General features: G+C 42.9%; 1 protein-coding gene across 4 annotated transcripts in view; it reads right to left on the reverse strand.

Moving 5' to 3' along the window:
- LOC122543325 (tensin-2-like) overlaps window positions 1-20,056 on the reverse strand; it is a 272,952-nt gene that overhangs the window by 60,685 nt on the left and 192,211 nt on the right. For all 4 annotated transcript variants that reach the window (XM_043681854.1, XM_043681853.1, XM_043681852.1 and 1 more), the window contains exon 12: window positions 15,056-15,168. In XM_043681854.1, the coding sequence (XP_043537789.1) occupies window positions 15,056-15,168 (113 nt within the window). The remainder of the gene's footprint in view (window positions 1-15,055; window positions 15,169-20,056) is intronic.

Genomic DNA, 20,056 nt, shown 5'->3' on the forward strand with positions numbered 1-20,056 from the left:
GTACTCTGCATTTCTGTTCCTTCTTCCAAGGTAAATCATTTCACACTTATCCACATTAAACCCCATTTGCCACCTCTCTGCAGCTTATCTATGTCCCTCTGTAACCTGCAACATCCTTCGTCACTATCCACAACTCTACCAACCTGAGTGTCATTCGCAAATTTACTAACCCATCCTTCTATGCCCTCATCCAGGTCATTTATAAAAATGACAAACAGCAGTAGACCCAAAACAGATCCTTGTGGTACACCATTAAGAACTGAACTCCAGGATGAACATTTCCCATCAACCACCACCCTCTGTCTTCTTTCAGCTAGCCAATTTCTGATCCAAACCACTAAATCACCGTCAATCCCATGCCTCCGTATTTTGTGCAATAGCCTACCGTGGGGAACTTTATCAAACACCTTACTGAAATCCATATACACCACATCAACCACTTTACCCTCATCCACCTGTTTAGTCGCCTTCTCAAAGAACTCAATAAGGTTTGTGAGCCACAACCTACCCTTCACAAAACCGTGTTGACTATCCCTAATCAACTTATCCCTTTCTAGATGATTAGAAATCCTCCAATTCTTTCCAACATTTACCCATGACTGAAGTAAGGCTCACTGGTCTATAATTACCAGGGTTGTCTCTACTCACCTTCTTGAACAAGGGAACAACATTTGCTATCCTCCAGTCTTCTGGCACTATTCCTGTAGACAATGATGACATAAAGATCAAAGCCAAAGGCTTGGCAATCTCCTCCCTGGCTTCCCAGCGAATTATAGGAAAAATCCCATCCGGCCCAGGGACTTATCTATTTTTACACTTTCCAGAATTGCTAACACCTTCTCTTTGTGAACCTTAGTCCCGTTGAATCTAGTAGCCTGTATCTCCATGTTTTCTTCAACAACATTGTCTTTCTCTAGTGTGAATGCTGACAAAAAGTATTCATTTAGCACTTCCCCATCTCCTCTGACTCCATGTACAACCTTCCACTACTATCCTTGATTGGCCCTAATCTTACTCTAGTCATTCTTTTATTCCTGGTATATCAATAGAAAGTCTTAGGGTTTTCCTTAATCCTAACCACCAACGACTTCTCATATCCCCATGTGGCTCTTCTTTGCTCTCTCTTTAGCTCTCTTTCTCTGGCTAACTTGTAACTCTCAAGCACCCTAACTGAGTCATCACATCTCATCCTAACATAAGCCTTCTTCTTCCTCTTGACAAGAGATTCTACTTCCTTAGTAAACTACAGCTCCCGTGCTCGACAACTTCCTCCCTGCCTGACAGTACATACTTGTAAAGGATCCGCAGTAGCTATTTTAGTCATAGAGATGTACAGCATGGAAACAGACCCTTCGGTCCAACCCGTCCATGCCGACCAGATATCCCAACCCAATCTAGTCCCACCTGCCAGCACTCGGCCCATATCCCTCCAAACCCTTCCTATTCATATACCCATCCAAATACCTCTTAAATGTTGCAATTGTACCAGCCTCCACTACTTCCTCTGGCAGCTCACTCCATACACGTACCACCCTCTGCGTGAAAAAGTTGCCCCTTAGGTCTCTTTTATATCTTTCCCCTCTCACCCTTAAACTATGCCCTCTAGTTCTGGACTCCCCGATCCCAGGGAAAAGACTTTGTCCAATAATCCTATCCATGCCCCTCATAATTTTGTAAACCTCTATAAGGTCACCCCTCAGCTGCCGACGCTCCAGGGAAAACAGCCCCAGCCTGTTCAGCCTCTCCCTGTAGCTCAGATGCTCTAACCCTGTCAACATCCTTGTAGATCTTCTCTGAACCCTTTCAAGTTTCACAACATCTTTCCGATAGGAAGGAGACCAGAATTGCACGCAATATTCCAACAGTGGCCTGACCAATGTCCTGTACAGCCGCAACATGACCTCCCAAACTCCTATACTCAATACTCTGACCAATAAAGGAAAGCATACCAAACGCCTTCTTCACTATCGTATCTACCTGTGACTCCATGTTCAAGGAGCTATGAATCTGCACTGCAAGGTCTCTTTGTTCAGCAACAGTCCCTAGTGTATAAGTCCTGCTAAGATTTGCTTTCCCAAAATGCAGCACCTCACATTTATCTGAATTAAACTCCATCTGTCACTTCTCAGCCCATTGGCCCATCTGGTCCAGATCCTGTTGTAATCTGAGGTAATCCTCTTCACTGTCCACTACACCTCCAATTATTCCTTGAATAAGCTCCACATTTCAATTGTGTCCATCCCCTGCAGTTTCCCTCCCCATCCTATGCATCCTAAATCTTGCCTGATCACATTGTAATTACCTTTCCCCCAGCTATAACTCTTGTCCTGCGGTATATACCTATCCCTTTCCATCGCTAAAGTAAACATAACCGATTGTGGTCACTATCACCAAAGTGCTCACCTACCTCCAAATCCAGCACCTGGCCTGGTTCATTACCCAGTACCAAATCCAATGTGGCCTCGCCTCTTGTTGGCCTGCCTACATACTGTGTCAGGATGCCCTTTTGGAATTCTTCTCCCCAGAGAGCAGTGTAGGCAGTGTCATTGAAAATTTTTTAAAGCAGAGGTAGATGGATTCTTGGCTAACAAGGGAGTCAAAGGGTCTCCAGGCAGGCAATAAAGTGCAGTTGATCCAAAATCAGATTAGCCATGATTTTATTCAATTGTGGAGGGGCCAAATGGCCAATTTCTGCTCCAAATCCCTAACGTTTTATGTTTGCAAAGTACATTCCCAGGCTGGGGAGGCTGGAACTCAGGGTTACAGTCTCAAAATAAGGGGTCAGCATTTAGGATTAAGATGAGGAGAAATTTCTTCACTCAGAGAATTGTGCAGCTTTAGAGTTCTTTACCCCCGAGGGTTGTGGATGCTCAATCATTAGGTACATACATGTCAGAGAGTGATAGATGTTTGGACACTAAGGAATATGGGGACAATGAAGGAACATGGAGTGGAAGTAGTTGATCAGCCAACAACAATAAACTAATATAACCTAAGAATCTAACAGCCGAATGTCAATTCAGCTCGCAAATTCAGTTCAGCCGTGGACAGAGTGTGTGCATTGCCTGCATAAGAAAGTATCTAAATCTTTAATTTGTGCAAAACTAATTTAGCTAAATTTAGATTGTAATTTGGAGTTGGCACTGAAATAAAATTTGTAGCTTAAAATTCTGTAGTCATAAGCTTTAAGCAGGTTTATATCCAAATGATGCAGTGAAAGAGCAGCCTAAGTAAGAAACAGCCGAGTGAGATAGGGGCTTTGTGTTGGGAGCATACATCAGTAGTCAAATTAGTATGACTTAGCAGTTGAGTGTGATTTATGCTAGAGTGCTGGTGTTCAGCGGAGAAAGGAGAGACGTGTTTGGTCGCTTTTGCTTAACAAAGTAGCAGATTGGTAAGTAGAAGTGATGAGTATTTGTCATCTGATTTCAAATCAGCCATGATCTTACTGAACGGCGGAGCAGGTGCAAAGGGCCAAGTGGCCTATTCTTGTACCTTGTTCATGTGCTCATATGTTCTTTAACCAAAATGTAAGGTCTTTAGTTTGTGTTTTGGTTTCTCGTCTTTCTTACCCCTTTAAAAATAGCACTAGTATGTAAAATAAGGAAGTAAAAATATAATGAAGTGTTCCGAGTAGAGATTTATCGAAAGTAAAGAGCAGAAATTTAGAATGATTTTTATTCATAACTGAAATAAAATATGACAGACATGGCAGATTGAGATGATGTGTCACAGCTGCAGTATGTGGGGGCTGCTGGACACGAAGGTGATCCACCATGAATATCTCAGTAGCGTTTGCAGCTCAAACTTCAGATCCAAATTAAAGAGCTGGAATCCAAGCTGCAGGCATGAGGCTGCATCAGAGAGGGGAAAGGTTACTTGGAGCTTTGTTCCAGGAGGCAGTCACACTCCTTAGATTATGTACTTTAAACTTGGTTCTGTATTCAAGGACAGGGATTGTGATTGTGGGTGGAGCAGGTCTGAGAACCCTAGGAGCACCTCTCAACGACCTCTGTCCATGCAATTGTGCAACAGTTATGAGGCTCTTGCAAGTTATGGATGAGAGTGGGAACTGCAGGAAGGATAAGCAAAGTGACCATGATCCTATGGTACAGGAAGTCATTCAAATGTGGGAGGAAATAGGATTGTAGTTGTGGTATGAGACAGAAAAATTAAGTGAACACTGTTCTCTGCATTGTGAGTGGGACTCCTGAGGCTGTATTTCCTGCCTGGTGCCACGGGTAGGACATCTGTTCAAGTCTGGAGAGGAACCTGGATGATCATAACATCCTAACAGTTTGGAAGCAGGCCATTGGCCCATCGAATCCACACTGACCCTCCGAAGAGCATCCCACCCAAACCCACCCTCGTAACCCTGTATTTACCACGGCTAATCCACCTAGCCTGGACACTATGGGCAATTTAGTTTGGTCAATCTGTTTGACCTGCACATCTTTGGATTGTGGGAGGAAACCAGAGCACCCGGAGGAAACCCATTCAGACACGGGGAAAATGTGAAAACTCCACACAGTCACCTGGTGCTGGAATCAAACCCGAGTCCCTGGCACTGTGAGGCAGGGATACTAACCACTGAGCTACCATGCTACCCATACTGCCATGGGAGAGATCCAGTTGTTATTATCTACATAATAAAAACATTGATAGGACTGGAAAGGAGGTTCTGCCAAACTGAAGAGCAGAACCTCCAAAATAATAATCTCAGGACTACCACCAGAGCCACAAGCGAACTGGCACAGAGTAAACAAGGTGAAGGAGTTAAGTGCATGCCATAAAGAGTGATGTGGCAGGAATGGGTTTCACTTCGTGGGGTACAGGCACCAGTACTGGGGTAGAAAGGAGCTGTTTCAGTCAGATGGGCTTGACTTGAACCATGCTGAGACCAATATCCTGGTGAATCAAATAATTACAGCTATAGGAGGGCTTTAAATGAATTAGAGGGAGGAGGCTTTAGGAGAATACGTAGACTTACAAAGTAAGAGGATATTGTCACACTGGAGGGCAACTATTTTAATAATAATAGGCAGAGTGGGACAGGAAAGGCCAGTGTGTGCAAATATTAAAAAGCAGCAGCAAATAGGGTAAAAGGGGGAGAAAAGAGTAAACAAATCAAATTAATGGCTCTTTAATTAAATGTGCATAGTATTCAGAATAAATTAAAAGTATTAGTGGCACAAATAGAGGTTAATGGGTATGATGTTGTAGCCATCACAGAGACATGGTTACAAGGAGATCAAAGCTAGAAACTAAACATTCAGGGATATGTGGCTTTTCAAAATGACAGGAAAAGAGAAAAGGGGGGTGGGTTAGCTTTGTTAGTACGAGATGGAATGAATAGGATAGCAAGAAATAATCTATGATGGGATGATGTAGAAAAAATCAAGGGGAAGAAGACACTGGTGGGAGAAGTCTATCGGCTCCTAACTGTAGCTGTTCTGTAGGACAGAGGATAAATCAGGAGATAATGAGGGCATATAAAAAAGGCAATACATTAGCCATGGGTGACTTTAATCTTCATATCAATTAAAACAATATTGGGAAAATGAAGAAGAATTCAGAGATTTTATTTGGGACATTGTCCTAGAACGTTACATTGTGGATCTAACCAGGGACCAGGCTATTTTAGATCTAGCAATGTGTAATGTTGTAGATTTAATGATCTGGGGTTGGTTAGCTTTGTTGGTTGGATGGCTGGTTTGTGATACAGAATGACGCCAATGGTATAGGTTCAGTTCCCGCACTGGCTGATATTATCATGAAGGACTCTCCTTCACAACCTCTCCCCTCACCTGAGACATGGTGACCTACTACCTCTGTCTCTCTCGACAGAGCAGCCCTATGATTCTCAGGACTCTGGCAACTTTACCTTTAACTTGAATAAATGATCTCAAAGTAACAGAATAACAGTGACCTGTGCTTAACATGGTAGAATTTAGCATTCAGTTTGCAAGTGGGATACCTGGGTCAGAAACAACTGTGCTAAACTTAAATTGGGCAATTACATTGGAATGAGGGCAGTGTTGGCTGTGATGGGTTGGGAAAGATGTTTAGCAGCAAACAGAGTTGAGGAACAATGGCAGACACTTAAGAAAATAATTCATAATGCCCAACAGAAATATCTCCAAGTGAAGAATAAGAAATTTAGGAAATAGGATAAACTGACCCAAGTTAACAAAGGAAGTTAAGAATGGTATTAATTTGAAAGAAAAAAGCATACAATGTGGCAAAGAATAGTGGTAAGACAGAGAATTGGGAAAGTTTTAGAAGTCAATAAAAGATGACCAAAAATAATAAAGTTAAAAATCACACAACACCAGGTTATAGTCCAACAGGTTTATTTGGAAGCACTAGCTTTCGGAGTGCTGCTCCTTCATCAGGTGGTTGTAGAGCAGAAGATCGTAAGGTCCGAAAGATAGTGCTTCCAAATGAACCTGTTGGACTATAACCTGGTGTTGTGTGATTTTTAACTTCGTACACCTCAGTCCAACACCGGCACCTCCAAATCAAAAATAATAAATGATGAGAAAATAAGCTTTTAAGGGCAAAACTAGCAAGTAATATAAGTAACAGTAAGAACTCCTTTAAATATATAAAAAGAGAGAAGCCAAAGTGAATAGAGGCCTCCTAGAAAATGAGGCTGGGGAAATAATAACATATAGCTAGGAAATGGCAGAGGAGTTGAATAAATACCTTGCATGCTAGAGGACAATAATAGCACCCCAAAATTATTAAATAATCAAGGGTGCGTGTGTGAATTAAACAGAAAGTACAAGGGTTAAAAGGCCCTAAGTCCCCTGGACCTGATGAGTTGTACCTTAGGATTTTTAGGAAGTACCAACACATCCACTGGATGCACTGGTAATCATCTTCAAGGAAGCCTTAGATTCTGGAAAAGTCCTAGAGGTTTTGAAAACCACCAATGTAACACACTTATTCAAAAAGGGTGAGAAACTAAAAGAACAGGAAAGATGCAATAGCAGAGCATTTAGAAATACATAATCCAATCAAGTAAAGATAGCTTCAATTAGGGGGAAATCATGAAAAAAATCATTCGAGTGCTTTGAGAAGGTAACAAGTAGGATGGATAAGAAGAAACAGACCATGTAATTTATTTGGATTTCCAAAAGGCACTTGATAAGATCCAACACAAAAGAGTACTTAATCAGAACCGATTATGTTGAGGGTAGTATATTAACATGGATAGAGGCTTGGCTAACAAATAGAAAACAAAGAGTTGGGATAAGGGGAGGCATTTTCAGGGTAGCAACCCGTAACAAGTAGAGTGGAATCAATGTTGGGGTCACAATTATTTACAATATATCTGAATGACTTGGGTGAGAAAAGTCAATGCATAACAGTCAAGTTTGTGGATGATGCAAAAATTGGTGTGAAGGCAACATAATGAGGATGACATAATGAGTCTGCACAGGGATACAGACAGGTTGACTGGGTGGGTGAAAATTTCGTAGTTAGAATATAATGTGGAAAAATGTAAGGCTATGCAGTTTGGCAGGAAGAATAGAAGACTGAATATTACTTAAATGGAGAAAGACCACTGCCAGAACCCCATTGTCATTAGTACAGTCAGGGCTTGGAGGGAAAGGCGTCAGAGTGAGCGTTGTTTATCCAAGACTTCGCTACTTACACCTATAGTTGGCATGACAGGGATGATGGACTCAGGGTTCAAACTATGGGCAGCGAGAGGAGTTTCTAGTTTGGGAGACTTGTTTGAGGGGGAGGTTATGATGTCTTTTGAGCAACTGAGCTGCAAATACGGGTTACCCAGCAGAGATCTTTTCCGTTTTTTTCAGGTTAGGGATTTCATCCAGAAGACGACTACGCTTCTCACTAAGCCCTATAAGCCCGATACAGAGAGGTTGTTGCTACGTTCCACAAGCACCCTTTCGGTTAGTGCCCTCTATCGCCTGCTGGGTGGCAGGGCCTGGCAGGATATTAACCGGTTATGTGAGGTCTGGGAGCAAGAGTTAGGAGTGGAGATCTCTTTTGAAACATGGGAGAACATATGGGAGAATACTCGAAAGATCTCAATCTGTAATAGGACATACGCTATGCAGTTAAAAGTTCTGCACAGGGCTCAGCTGGCACCAGACCGTCTGGCGAAGTTTAAAAAAGGGGCATCTTCAGTGTGCCCCAAATGTAAACTAAGTGTAGGTACTCTTACCCATTGCTTCTGGACATGCCACAGGCTCTGTGTTTACTGGAGCACTGCGGTGAGAGAGATAGGGAGGGTATTGGGGACTGAAGTCAAAGTAGACCCGATATCTCTCCTCTTAAGTTTACCGAATTTACCATCTTTAGATGGGCATGGGGAGAAACTATTTAATATTCTTGCATACTGTGCACAGAAGAATATTCTGATGAATTGGGTGTCTGAGAACCTGCTGGGCTTGCTGGGATGGCAGAAATTAATTATGGAGCACATTCCCTTGGACCTTTTTACAAACATGGTGCACCACACAACAGACAATCTTTAAAGGACATGGCAGCCCTACTTGAGTTATTTGGAAACAGATTTGTCAGTTGTCTTAACTAGGGCATTTGTTTAACCAGGATGGTCAGATTTGTCAAGCCCTGGGCCCTGGAGGGGGTCTCCTGAGTTAATACAGGCATATATACAATGCTCCCGTTCCTCTGTTTGGGAGCTTTGCACTGAGCATAGCTGTTCTGTATTCTGTGTTTTTTTTGATTTTCTTTCTTTTTTTCGGTGTTGCTTTGCACAGTGTTCGGGTTTGTTTTGTATTAGAGGATAGGTTAATAGGAGACAGTCGTTGTATTGTTTTTGTGTTTGTTTTCTTTTTATTATACTGATATTTGTTATTGATTGTATTTTTCAATAATTTTATATGTTTGTAAAGTTAAAAAAATTGCTAATAAATATATTTACAAAAAAAATGGAGAAAGACTGCAGAAAGCTATGGAACAGAGGGATTTGGGAGCCCTCATGCATGAATCACAAAAAGCTAGCATCCGAGTTTATTAGGAAATAGGGCAAGTGGGATGTTGGCCTTTATTTCAAAGGGAATGGAGTATAAAAATGGAGAGAGCTTGCTAAAACTATACAAGGCATGAGTCAGATCACATCTGGAATATGGTAAGCAGTTTTGGTCTCTTTATCCAAGGAAAGATATGCTGGATCAAAAACAGAAATACCGGGAGAAACTTAGTAGGTCTGGCAGGATCAGTGGACAGAAAGCAGAATCAACATTTCAGGTCCATTGGAGACTGTCCAGAGACGGTTCACAAGGCTGATACCAGCTTTGGAGGGATTTCCTTCTGAGAAGAGGATGAATAGATTGAGCTTGTACTCATTGGAATTTAAAAGAATGAGAGGGTTGAAACATTTTATATTCTTAGGGGGACTGACAGGATAGTTGCAGAGAGGTTGTTTCCCTTGTGGGAGAGTCTAGGACCTGAGGGCATCAACTCATTGTAAGAGGTTACCCATTTAAGGCAGAGATGAGGAGGCTGGGTCGCTAAGTGCATTCAAAGCTGAGATACATAGATTTTTAATTAGTAAGGGAATCAAGTGTTACAGGGAAAAAGGTAGGAAAATGGTGTTGAAGATTATCAGATCAGCCATGATCTCAATGAACAACAGAACAGACTCGATGGGCTGAATGGCCTACTTCTACCCCTATATCGTATGGTCTTCCAACCTGTTCCTATTTTCTATGTTTTTGTACTTAGCCGAACATGTGTTGGTTCTCTGCTGAATCAATACAAAACCAATCCTATTGCCCTTAAACCGTGTACTTTGATTTGCTTCAAGGATTAATCCATCAAGAATGTCAACTGATGAATGGCTGAGGACAAAGTTCTTATATGCAAGAGGTGAAAAGTGAGAGGCCAGTAGTTCGAATTGTGAGAAAGCTGAAGGAACTGTTTCAAGAACTGGAAGCATTGGGATTTTTGCTGCCTCACTGAAGGGCAAGAAGGTGATTCAGAAAGTGCCCTGGGAAAGGAAGGGAGGGGGCAAGATCTGCAGATGTGGGATTGGAAATAAGTGGAAGCTTGTCGAGAGCAAACAGCAGTAAAACGATGGTAAATGTTTCATACTGCAGTGAGTTGACCCTGCTGTGAGCTTTGCTGGCCTGTTAAGGGAAAATAAGAAAAGAATTTTCCAAAGTTCAGGAGGTCATGAGATTGAAACAGTTCTCGTGAGCTGAATAAACACAGCAGCAAGCAGCTGAAGATTTGATAACATGGTAGATTTAAATGCAGAACAACTTCCTGTTTTCCAGAATATATGCATATTGACACTGTAAAGCACTACTGACAACACAGAAAGTGGTCTGAATTTCTTACCTTAGGACAGTTTGGTGGCAGTGGTCTTCTGGTATGTGTTAAAGTGGACAGTATTTAAATCTCAAGGATTGTGCTGAGCCCCATCCACATTACTATATCACTGAGAGGTTACTTAAGGGCTGCTGAAATGTTGTCATATGAGGAGAAATCTTCTCATGCTACAAAGGACTTGAAGAGATTTGGACTAGACTGTGTGGAATCCGCAAAGTTAAAAATCACACAACGCCAGGTTATAGTCCAACAGATTTATTTGGAAGCACTAGCTTTTGGAGCACTGCTGCTTCATCAGGTGGTTGTGGAGTATAAGATCGTAGGACACAGAATTTATATTATCTTTGCTATAAATTCTGTGTCCTATGATCGGAGACTCCACAACCATCTGATGAAGGAGCAGCACTCCGAAAGCTTGTGCTTCCAAATAAACCTGTCGGACTGTAACCTGGTGTTGTATGATTTTTAACTTTGTACACCCCAGTCCAACACTGGCACCTCCAAATCATGGAATCCACAAGTAACTCATCAGAGTTTAATACTTTTCACATCATTTTTCTTCTTCACAAACTCACCAAACTGGCATCTCTGCTTCCAGTAAGCCCACTCCCAGGAGGATGTCAGTATCTACAGTACGGTCAGCAGCTGCTGGGGGTGGGGGCAAGAGGAGGAGCCATTTGGAGTCTCTCCTTCCTCTTAACAGAAGTGACATCCTGCAGCTTCCACTTGGCTCCCTTTCCACGACTGGGACTCAGTTAGACAGGAATTCAACCCGTGCTGTACCTCACTCCATGACTCTGACAAATAAGAGCCAGCTAAGAGCTGTTCTGCTCAACGAAGGGGTATGAACCCCAATGAGTTTATTCAACATATGCCATTATTTCCCAACCTTGTCACAAATTGCCCTTGCTCTTGTCCAGTCAAACTCTCATTGCTCAATTCCTGCACACTGCTCAAACTCAAAACTACAGGTGGCAGTGCAGTGGCATGAGCAGAGCTTCCCAGGGTTCACGCTTGTGATATTGCCATGCGTAGTCAATGTATCCTTGCTTGGGATTGGAAAAAGATTCGCTGATGACAGTTTCAGGAAAGGGAGAACCTGGCTCCTCCCCCAAACTGTGACAAAATGGCAGCCTGGAGACAAGCACTTCAGTCAGTGCCCATTTACACTTGCCAACATTGTCACCCAAAATAGGAAATAAAATCCTCTCATGAAGGCCTGTGGACAGCAGCCTTTGCAGGATGCATTCTTGGAATGAGAAGATTGCTGGCAACCTGAGGATTTTTAAATCATTCTTGTTGCCCCTGAGGTGGTGAACTGTGCCATGTTATTTATATAACAAATGCTATCCTGGGCTTTATAGGTAAACACAAGAAAGTTATGGTGAAACTTTAAAAGCTACTGGTTTGGTGTCACGTTCTGGGCCTCATACTTTATGAAGGTTATGAGGACCTTAGATATGGTTCTGAAAATATACATGAGAATGAGGTCAGCAACGAGGAGTTTTGGTTATGTGGTTAGATTGGAGAAGCTGGGATTGTTCTCCCTAGAGAAGAGAAGATTGAGGGATGATTTGACAGTGGTGTTCAAAATCTTGAAAATCTGGACAGAATAGATCGGGAGAAACTGATCCAATTTGCAAAAGGATTGAGACCAAGAGGACAATGGTTTAAGGTGGTTGGCAAAAGAAGCAACGGCAGGATGAGGCAATACATTTTCTGCAGCAATGGTGAGAGTGTTTTGGAGGAAGATTCAATCGGGACTTTCAAAAGAGAAGTGGTTCATTATCTGAAGAGAAAAGAAAAATGTAAGGCTATCTGGAAAAGGTGGCAGTGTGGGAATGGATGGGTTGTTCTTGCAGACATGGACTCAATGGGCTGAGGAGCCTCCTTCTTTGCTATTACTGTCAAGTCAGTTTTGAATATGAACAGGGTACGGAGCAGCGGTTTGAGAGCTGTTTCTGATATTTGTTTTCCTTTTAATGAAACTTGTATTTATCTTGTTTTAAATGTTTGCCAGTATAAACATGCTTTTAATGTCACCACCAATGATACTGTACTTTGAAGTTGCAAAGTGGATGAGTCACATGACATGGGGGGGGTTGAGTGTTGTTTTTTTGCTGGAATTGCCAGCCGTTTTATTTTGAAGTTTGTGCTCTCTTACTTTCATAGCTCAACTACCCAGAAAATGGAAACAGGTCACAAACAGCAAAACTTTGCCAATTTAAGTGCTTTGGTCAGATCTGGATAGCTCAGAACAGTTAAGGTATATGTGGGGCCTGGAGGAACCATCGCTTTACTGGCTTCGGTGCAATATTCACATCAGAGGCTGGCTTAGTCACATCCTCTGAAACCAGTGTTGAGCCAAAGGAAAGCTTTCTTTTAAATAATAAAATTAAGAAAAACAAAAAAGATTGCTCCGACGTCCAAAATGAAGAGCCAGGCATCAAAGTGAAAGCAAAAACCATTTTTAAACTTAATGGGATTGAGAAGAGAAAAGTATAAGTAGGTAAAGTCAATAAGGGAATTCAGGAGAAACCTCTTTACTCAGAGAGTGGCGAAAATGTAGAACTCACCTTCACAGGGAGTTTCTGAGGTGGATAACTTGGAATCAGGGGAAGCTGAATAAAAAAATGAAGGAGAAAGGAACAGAAGAAAACATTGATATGATTAGATCAAATAGGGTAGGTGGATGCTTGTGTGAGGCATGGCCATTGCCCTGTTGACCTGTTTCTGCGTCGTAACTTGATGCAACATGATGTCTTTCTCCCTCTCCGCAGTCTGGACTCAATTGGAAAAATGGGAATCACAAACAAGAGGCCATGGTCTGTCTCGCGAATGGTTCTTCTTGCTCACAATCAGAATGAACAATCAAAAGGCACATTCTGAATTTTTAACTGGACACAAAAAAAACTGTTCCAGTCTCTTCCATACACCTCCGAACAAGCCAGCTTTACATTGGTATATGAGCCATTGCATCATTCTCATCTGCTGTTAGTTTGAGCATTGCCGATGTTCTGTTTAAAATGCCCACTAAAAGAGGGTAAAGGACAGGAAGAATATCTTAATACAACCACAAGAATTGTGGCATTAGGGGGCCATTTGGGCCCTCTAGCCTGTTCTGTCTTTTTGTAAAAGATATGATTGTGGCCTCAACTGCACATTCCTATTTACTCCCAATGACTCCCTCGTCTATCAAGAATCTATCATGCTCTGTCTTAGAAGTACACAATGACCCAGCCTCTCCATCTCTCTCTGAGGAAGAGAATTGAGACAAACCACCCTCTCTGCGGAAAACAGTCTCATCATCTGTCTTAAATGGGAAACCCCTTATTTTTGGATTGTCTCCTGTTTTCTGTCTCTCCCACAAGACGAAAGATCCTTTCAATATCCACTCTGTCAAGTTCCATCAGGATTTATCTGTTTCAATAAGCTTTCCTCACAAACTTTGTTTCCTCTCATTCTTCTAATGGAGTGATTCTTCATAATTCAATGTGGCTGCCTTAGAGGTGAAGATGTGGCCAGAGATGTCACCTGGTCATGACAGGACAGGCCGCAAGAAACGTCTGCACGTACATCGATGATGTCAGTGTGTGTTGTGCATGGTGGCATCATTACCAGTGCACATATGGCTGAGGAAGAATTGAGGTGGTGAGATGAAGGCTTTGGCCCAGCTGGACAAAGGCCAGATGTGAGTAAGGTGAGGGAGGCCTGCACCAGGAGCTAGCCTCCTTTTTGCCTGGGGTTAATGGGGAGCCTGGGGTAAGATTGGGAGGCTGCAGGGGTCGTGTGACAGAAAGGCAGGCTGCTAGGAGAAAACAAGAATAGAATTCTCTCTTTTTTTTTCAGTCATGTGGGTGGCTTTATTTTACATGCAGGATACACCATCTTTAGACAGGTGGCTACTTCTTGTTGCTTGAGAATGACATAAGTTCTCTTTCTGCTCTGTGCCACCTAGAGGAAGTGTACATAGGATACTCAGGTTCTTTCTAAACTCCAATATGCCCAGCCTGTCCAACCTTTCCTCAAAGATAGTCACTCACTGCAGGTATCAGATGAGTGAACCTTCCCTGAACTGCTTCTAAGGCATTTATATCCTTTCTTAAATAAAGAAACCAAAACTGTGTGTAGTATTACAGGTGTCATCTCAACAATTCTCTGTACAACTGTAGCAAAGCATGCCCACTGTGAAATTCAATTCCTCTTGCAATAAACAACAATATTCCATTTTCCTTCCTACTCATTTGCTGTACTTGCATTCTGAATTTCTGTGATTCATGTACCAGGACACCCGGATCCCTCAGTGTCTTCAAGGTTTTGCAATCTCACTCTATTTAAACAATGTGCTTTTCTATTCTTTCGACCTAAATGTACAAGCTCACACTTTCCCACATTATACTCCCTGCCAAATGTCTGCTGTTCACTTTAGCTGGCAGCTCTCCCTGTTTAGCTCTATGCTTTCGTTCACCACCCCCCCCCCCCTTACACACTCTGGTTGGCCAGCGTGCAGCCAGATCAGGTATGTAACCTTCTTTATGTTGGTGCTTCTGGTGCAACTGCATGTTGTTGGCCTTTCCATGAAGAGCCATATTAAGTTGGATTTTGACTCACTGAAGTGAATGGGGAGGGGAATGGGGAGGCAGTGTTGGTAGCCTGACAATTAAAATAATCAGTACAGTATGGAGATGCACTTGAGTACAACCTGGCTGAATGCAATTACCTCCATGAGGCTCGAAGCTCGGAATAGCAGGGATAACGACATGATGGAGGAACAGTGGCATGCTGTTCATTTTGATTGCTCCAGACAACAGGCCGCTGAAGTAATAAATGTACCTGGGGAGGAAAAAAATAGCAACGTCAGAAGTCTGGAAGTGAATCCCAATCGAGTCATAGTGAGTTCAGCTATGTTGAGTGTCAGGCATGTAAGGCGAGGCTGGACAGTCTTTAATGTTAAGAGTATAACAGGGAAGACTGATGAGTTAATGGCGTGGATTGACACAGGGAAGTATGATATTATTGCCATCACAGAAACATGGTTCAGGGAAGGGCTGGACTGGCAATTCAACATTCCAGGGTGTAGGATCTTCAGGTGAGACAGAGGAGGGTGTAAAAAGGGTGGTGACGTTGCACTATTAATTAAGGAGTCAATTATTGCAATAAGGAGAAATTATATCTTGGAAGAGTCCTTAAACGAGGCTTTGTGAGTAGAACTTAGGAATGTTAAGGGGCCAGCTACTTTACTGCGAGTGTATAATAGGCCCCCAAAGTGTCAGTGGGAAACAGAGGAGCAAATAAGTAGACAGTTTACAGAAGTGTGTAAGAGTAATAATCAGATAGTTATATTAGGGGATTTCAACTTTCCCACATAAATTGGGATAGTCATAGTGTTAAGGAATTAAAGGGGGCGGATTTCTTGAAACGTATCCAAGAGTTGTTTACATCAATACACAGAAGGCCCTTCAAGGGACAGCACAGTGCTGGGTCTGGTTCTGGGCAAAGAAGCCGGACAAGTGTTCAATGTGTCAGTCGGGGAACATTTTAGAAACAGCGACCACAACATGGTATGGTTCAACTTTGTTCTGGACAAGGAAAAAGTTGGCCTGCAAAAGATAGCTATGGATTGGGGGAAGGCAGATTTTATTAAACTAAAGCAGGATCTGGTCACAGTAGACTGGGAACAGTACAGGTCCAACATGTATCTTTTACAGGGAAATGTAGGAGCAATAAGTTCAGAGAACCCTGGATGTTTAAGACAATTCAGGACTGGATAAGGAAGAAGAATAGGGCTTTAGCAAGTCCAAAGGGAGCAATACAGCTATGGCCCGAGAGGAATACAAGAAGTGCAGGAGGGAACTTAAGGAAGAAATTAGAAGAACAAAAAGGGGGCATGAGAAAGGACTTGCAAACAGGATTAGGGGGAATCTTAAGATATTTCACAAATACAAACAGTCGGGCCCCATTATGGACCAAGAGTGCAACCTGCGTATGAAACCGCAGGATATTGGTAGGGTGTTGAATTAGTACTTCTCTCTGGTTTCCACGCTGGAAAAAGAGAATGTAGAGATGGAATTCAGGAAATGGGGCTGTGAGGAATTTACACAGTTTGACAGAGGAAATGGGGAGGTATTGCAGGCTCTGTCAGGCTTTAAAAAAAAATTCCTTGGTCCTGATGAATTGCATCCAGTCTGCTGTGGGAGGCAAGGCAGGAAAGTGCAAGGGCCCTGACATGAATTTTTAATTCCTCTCTGGCCACAGCGGGAAATGCCAGAGGATTGGAGGACGGCAAATGTGGTTCCACTTTTTAAGAAGGGCGGGAGAACTGAACCAGGAAATTACAGACTGGTGAGTCTCACATCAGTGATAGGAAAACTATTGGGAGAAAATTCTGAAGGAGTGAATTAATACCCACTTGGAAAGGCATGGGTTAATTAGGAATAGTCAGCATGGCTTGTTCAGAGGGAGGTCGTGTCTAACAAATTTATTAGAATATTTTGAAAATGTGATCAAGTGTATTGATGAGGGAAGTTTAGTTGATATAGTTTATATGGATTTTAGCAAAGCTTTTGACAAGGTCCCACGTGGGAGATTGATTGAAAAGGTTAAAGCACATGAAATTAAGGGAAACTTGATAAGATGAATCAGAAACCTGGTTATCTAATAGGACACGAGCTGAAAATGTGTTGCTGGAAAAACGCAGCAGGTCAGGCAGCATCCAAGGAGGAGGAGAATCGACGTTTCGGGCATGAGCCCTTCTTCAGGAATTTTTCTCCAGCATCTGCAGTCCTCACTTTCTCCTATCTAATAGGACACAAAGGGTAGTGGCAGAAGGCTGTTTGAGTGACTGGAAGCCTGTGTCCAGCAGTGTACCACAAGGATCAGTACTGGGAGCCTTATTGTTTGTTATATACATAAATGATAGAGATGAAAATGTAGGGGGGAATGTTCAGCAAATTGCAGATGACGCCAAGATTGATAGAGTGGTTAATGGCAAAAAAGATGGTTGTAGGTTGCAGGAAGATATAGATGGGTTGGTCAGATGGTATTGAACCCTGATAAGAGCAAGGTGATGCACTTTGGAAGAAGAAACAAGATGAGGGAGTATTTAATGAACAGCAAGACACTGGGTAGCTTAGAGGAAAAGAGGGATCTTGGGGTAATTATTCCCAGGTCCTTGAAGTTGGCAGAGCACATCAATAGGATAGTTAAGGCGGCATATGGGACACTTGCTTTCATTAGTCACGGCATGGAGTATAGCAGCAAGGAGGTCATGTTGGAGCTGTACAGGTCAGGCCCCAGCTGGAGTACTGTGTGCAGTTCTGGTCACCTCACTCCAGGAAGGATGTGACAACACGTGAGGGGGTCCAGAGGAGGTTCGCCAGGATGTTGCCTGGGATGGAGAAACTGAGCGATAAGGAGAGACTAGAGAGGCTTGGATTGTTTTCTTTAGAACAGTGGAGACTGAGGTGGGGATATGATTGAGGTGTACAAGATTATGAGGGGTACAGACAGGGTGAATAGAGAGCAGCTGTTCCCCTTGGTTGAGAAGTCAATCATTGGAGGGCATAATTTTAGGGTAAGGGGCAGGAGATTCTGAGGGGATCTGGGGGAAAAGAAACCTTTTCACTCAGTGGGTGGTGGGAATCTGGAATGCACTGCCTGGGGAGGTAGTGGAGGCTGGAAACCTTACAACCTGTAAAAAATATTTGGATGAGCACTTCAAAAATAACATGCAAGCTTATGGGACAAATGCAGGAAACTGGGATTAGTGCACTTTTAGTGGTAGCTATCTTGGTGCAGACTCAATGGACTGAAGGTCCTTTTTAGTGCTGTTTGCATCTATGAAAAATACCTACGTTTTTGCCTGTGACTTTACCTGACTACCTTCACCCAGTTACAGAAAATAATAGCTAACACACAACATAAAATTTTGCAAACACGTTAACTTTTCACCTCTTAATGTAAGGAATAGACATTGGAGACCGTGCTTATACAATAACAGTCCAAGAATACCAGACCCTGCCCCAGCCTCAGCTCACCTGCTGCAGAAACTCTCATCCACGCTCTGACAATGCCTGACTTATACTCCTCAACTTAATGTTTGCATGTTCACGTTCCAAAGCACTTCTGGCTGATCTCTCATATTCTACCTTCTGAAAACACGAGGTCCTCCAAAATTCTGCTGCTTGTGCCCTAACTTGCAAATTAATCCTGATCCTGCAATGCCCAATGCTCACTGATCTAACTTGCTCCCAGTTTGGCAATACCCCAGTTTTCAAATCCCTTCACTCTATGGTCTTACGAACCACCACCCCCCTCTCTATAATCTCCTCCAGCCTCCAAAATTCTCTGGGAATCTGCATTCCTCCAATTCGGGCCTCTTCAGCATCCCAAATTTAAACGTCCCACCACTGGGACTGTGCCTTTAGCTGCCTGGGCTGCAAGCTCTGGAATTCCCTCCCTAAATCTCTCCACCTCACTTTCCTCTTTTAAGGTACTTCTTAAAACCTATCTCTTTAACCACGCTTTTGGTCATCTGACTTAATACCTCCTTATGTGACTCAGTGTCATTGTTTGGTTTCTGATGCTCCTCTGAAGCACACTGAAATATTTAATTACATGAAAGATGGTATGTAACTGTAAATTGTTATGGTTTGGTCCTGTCAGTTACAGTTCCAAATCGGTTGGGTCCATTTGTTGACTTTCCCACTGCCATTGCCCCTGGACTTGGAAAGCTCTGTTCAATCTCCTGCTCTGCCTCAGTCATTTTGAGAAGGCCCCCACAGGATCCTTTGCTATTTGTGTTGATTAATTCTTGTCTCTGCTCCAGTAGTAACATCACTGTTCTCTGGCTTAACTCCATCACGTTATTTGACATCAGTTCATTTCTCAAGATCAGTACGTTCCACAGGGTCTCTGGAGGCAGTTCTCCAGGAGACATGTTGTTCCCACTCTACGTCCTCCTCCCTGGACAGTTAAAAATGGCAACTCACCCAAGCAGTGTGTGTGCGTGCATATGTGTGTGTTATAGAGACAGTGTGTGTGTGTGAGGGTCTGTGTCTTTGTCATTGCCTATCACAAAAGGAGGCCACCCCTCCCACCTCCAGTTTGATGATGCCTAATTTCAACATCCTTATTGCCATGCTGAGATCACGTAGACGGATCTAGGCCTGTTACTGAACTCCCAGTTGCCAGCACTGTTCTGAAACCCAGCCTGCAGTGTAAATCTGACACATTCTCAGCAATCCAGCCACTCTTTGGAGGATCCTGTCAGATAGAATATCTCGGGATATATCTTGGAGTCCCATCAGAAAAAGAAACAGTAAAACTTGCGAATGCCTCACACCGGTCTGACTTGTCTTGTATACTTCAAAATGGAGCTGAAGTGTGACAAGTAGATTCATTACCAAGTATTTGCAGTTTTTTTTACTGGCTTTCCCTAAGGTGTCACCCCTGATTGGAGAAAGTGAGGTCTGCAGATGCTGGAGATCAAAGTTGAAACTTTATTGCTGGAACAGCACAGCAGGTCAGGCAGCATCCAGGGAACAGGAGATTCGACGTTTCGGGCACAGGCCCTTCTTCTTTCCTGAAGAAGGGCCTGTGCCCGAAACGTCGAATCTCCTGTTCCCTGGATGCTGCCTGACCTGCTGTGCTGTTCCAGCAATAAAGTTTCAACAACTCACCCCTGATTGGGCCCAGCTATGTTTCCATGGCAGATGAACCC

The sequence above is a fragment of the Chiloscyllium plagiosum genome, chromosome 43, assembly GCF_004010195.1.
Source record: "Chiloscyllium plagiosum isolate BGI_BamShark_2017 chromosome 43, ASM401019v2, whole genome shotgun sequence".
NCBI lineage: Eukaryota > Metazoa > Chordata > Chondrichthyes > Orectolobiformes > Hemiscylliidae > Chiloscyllium > Chiloscyllium plagiosum.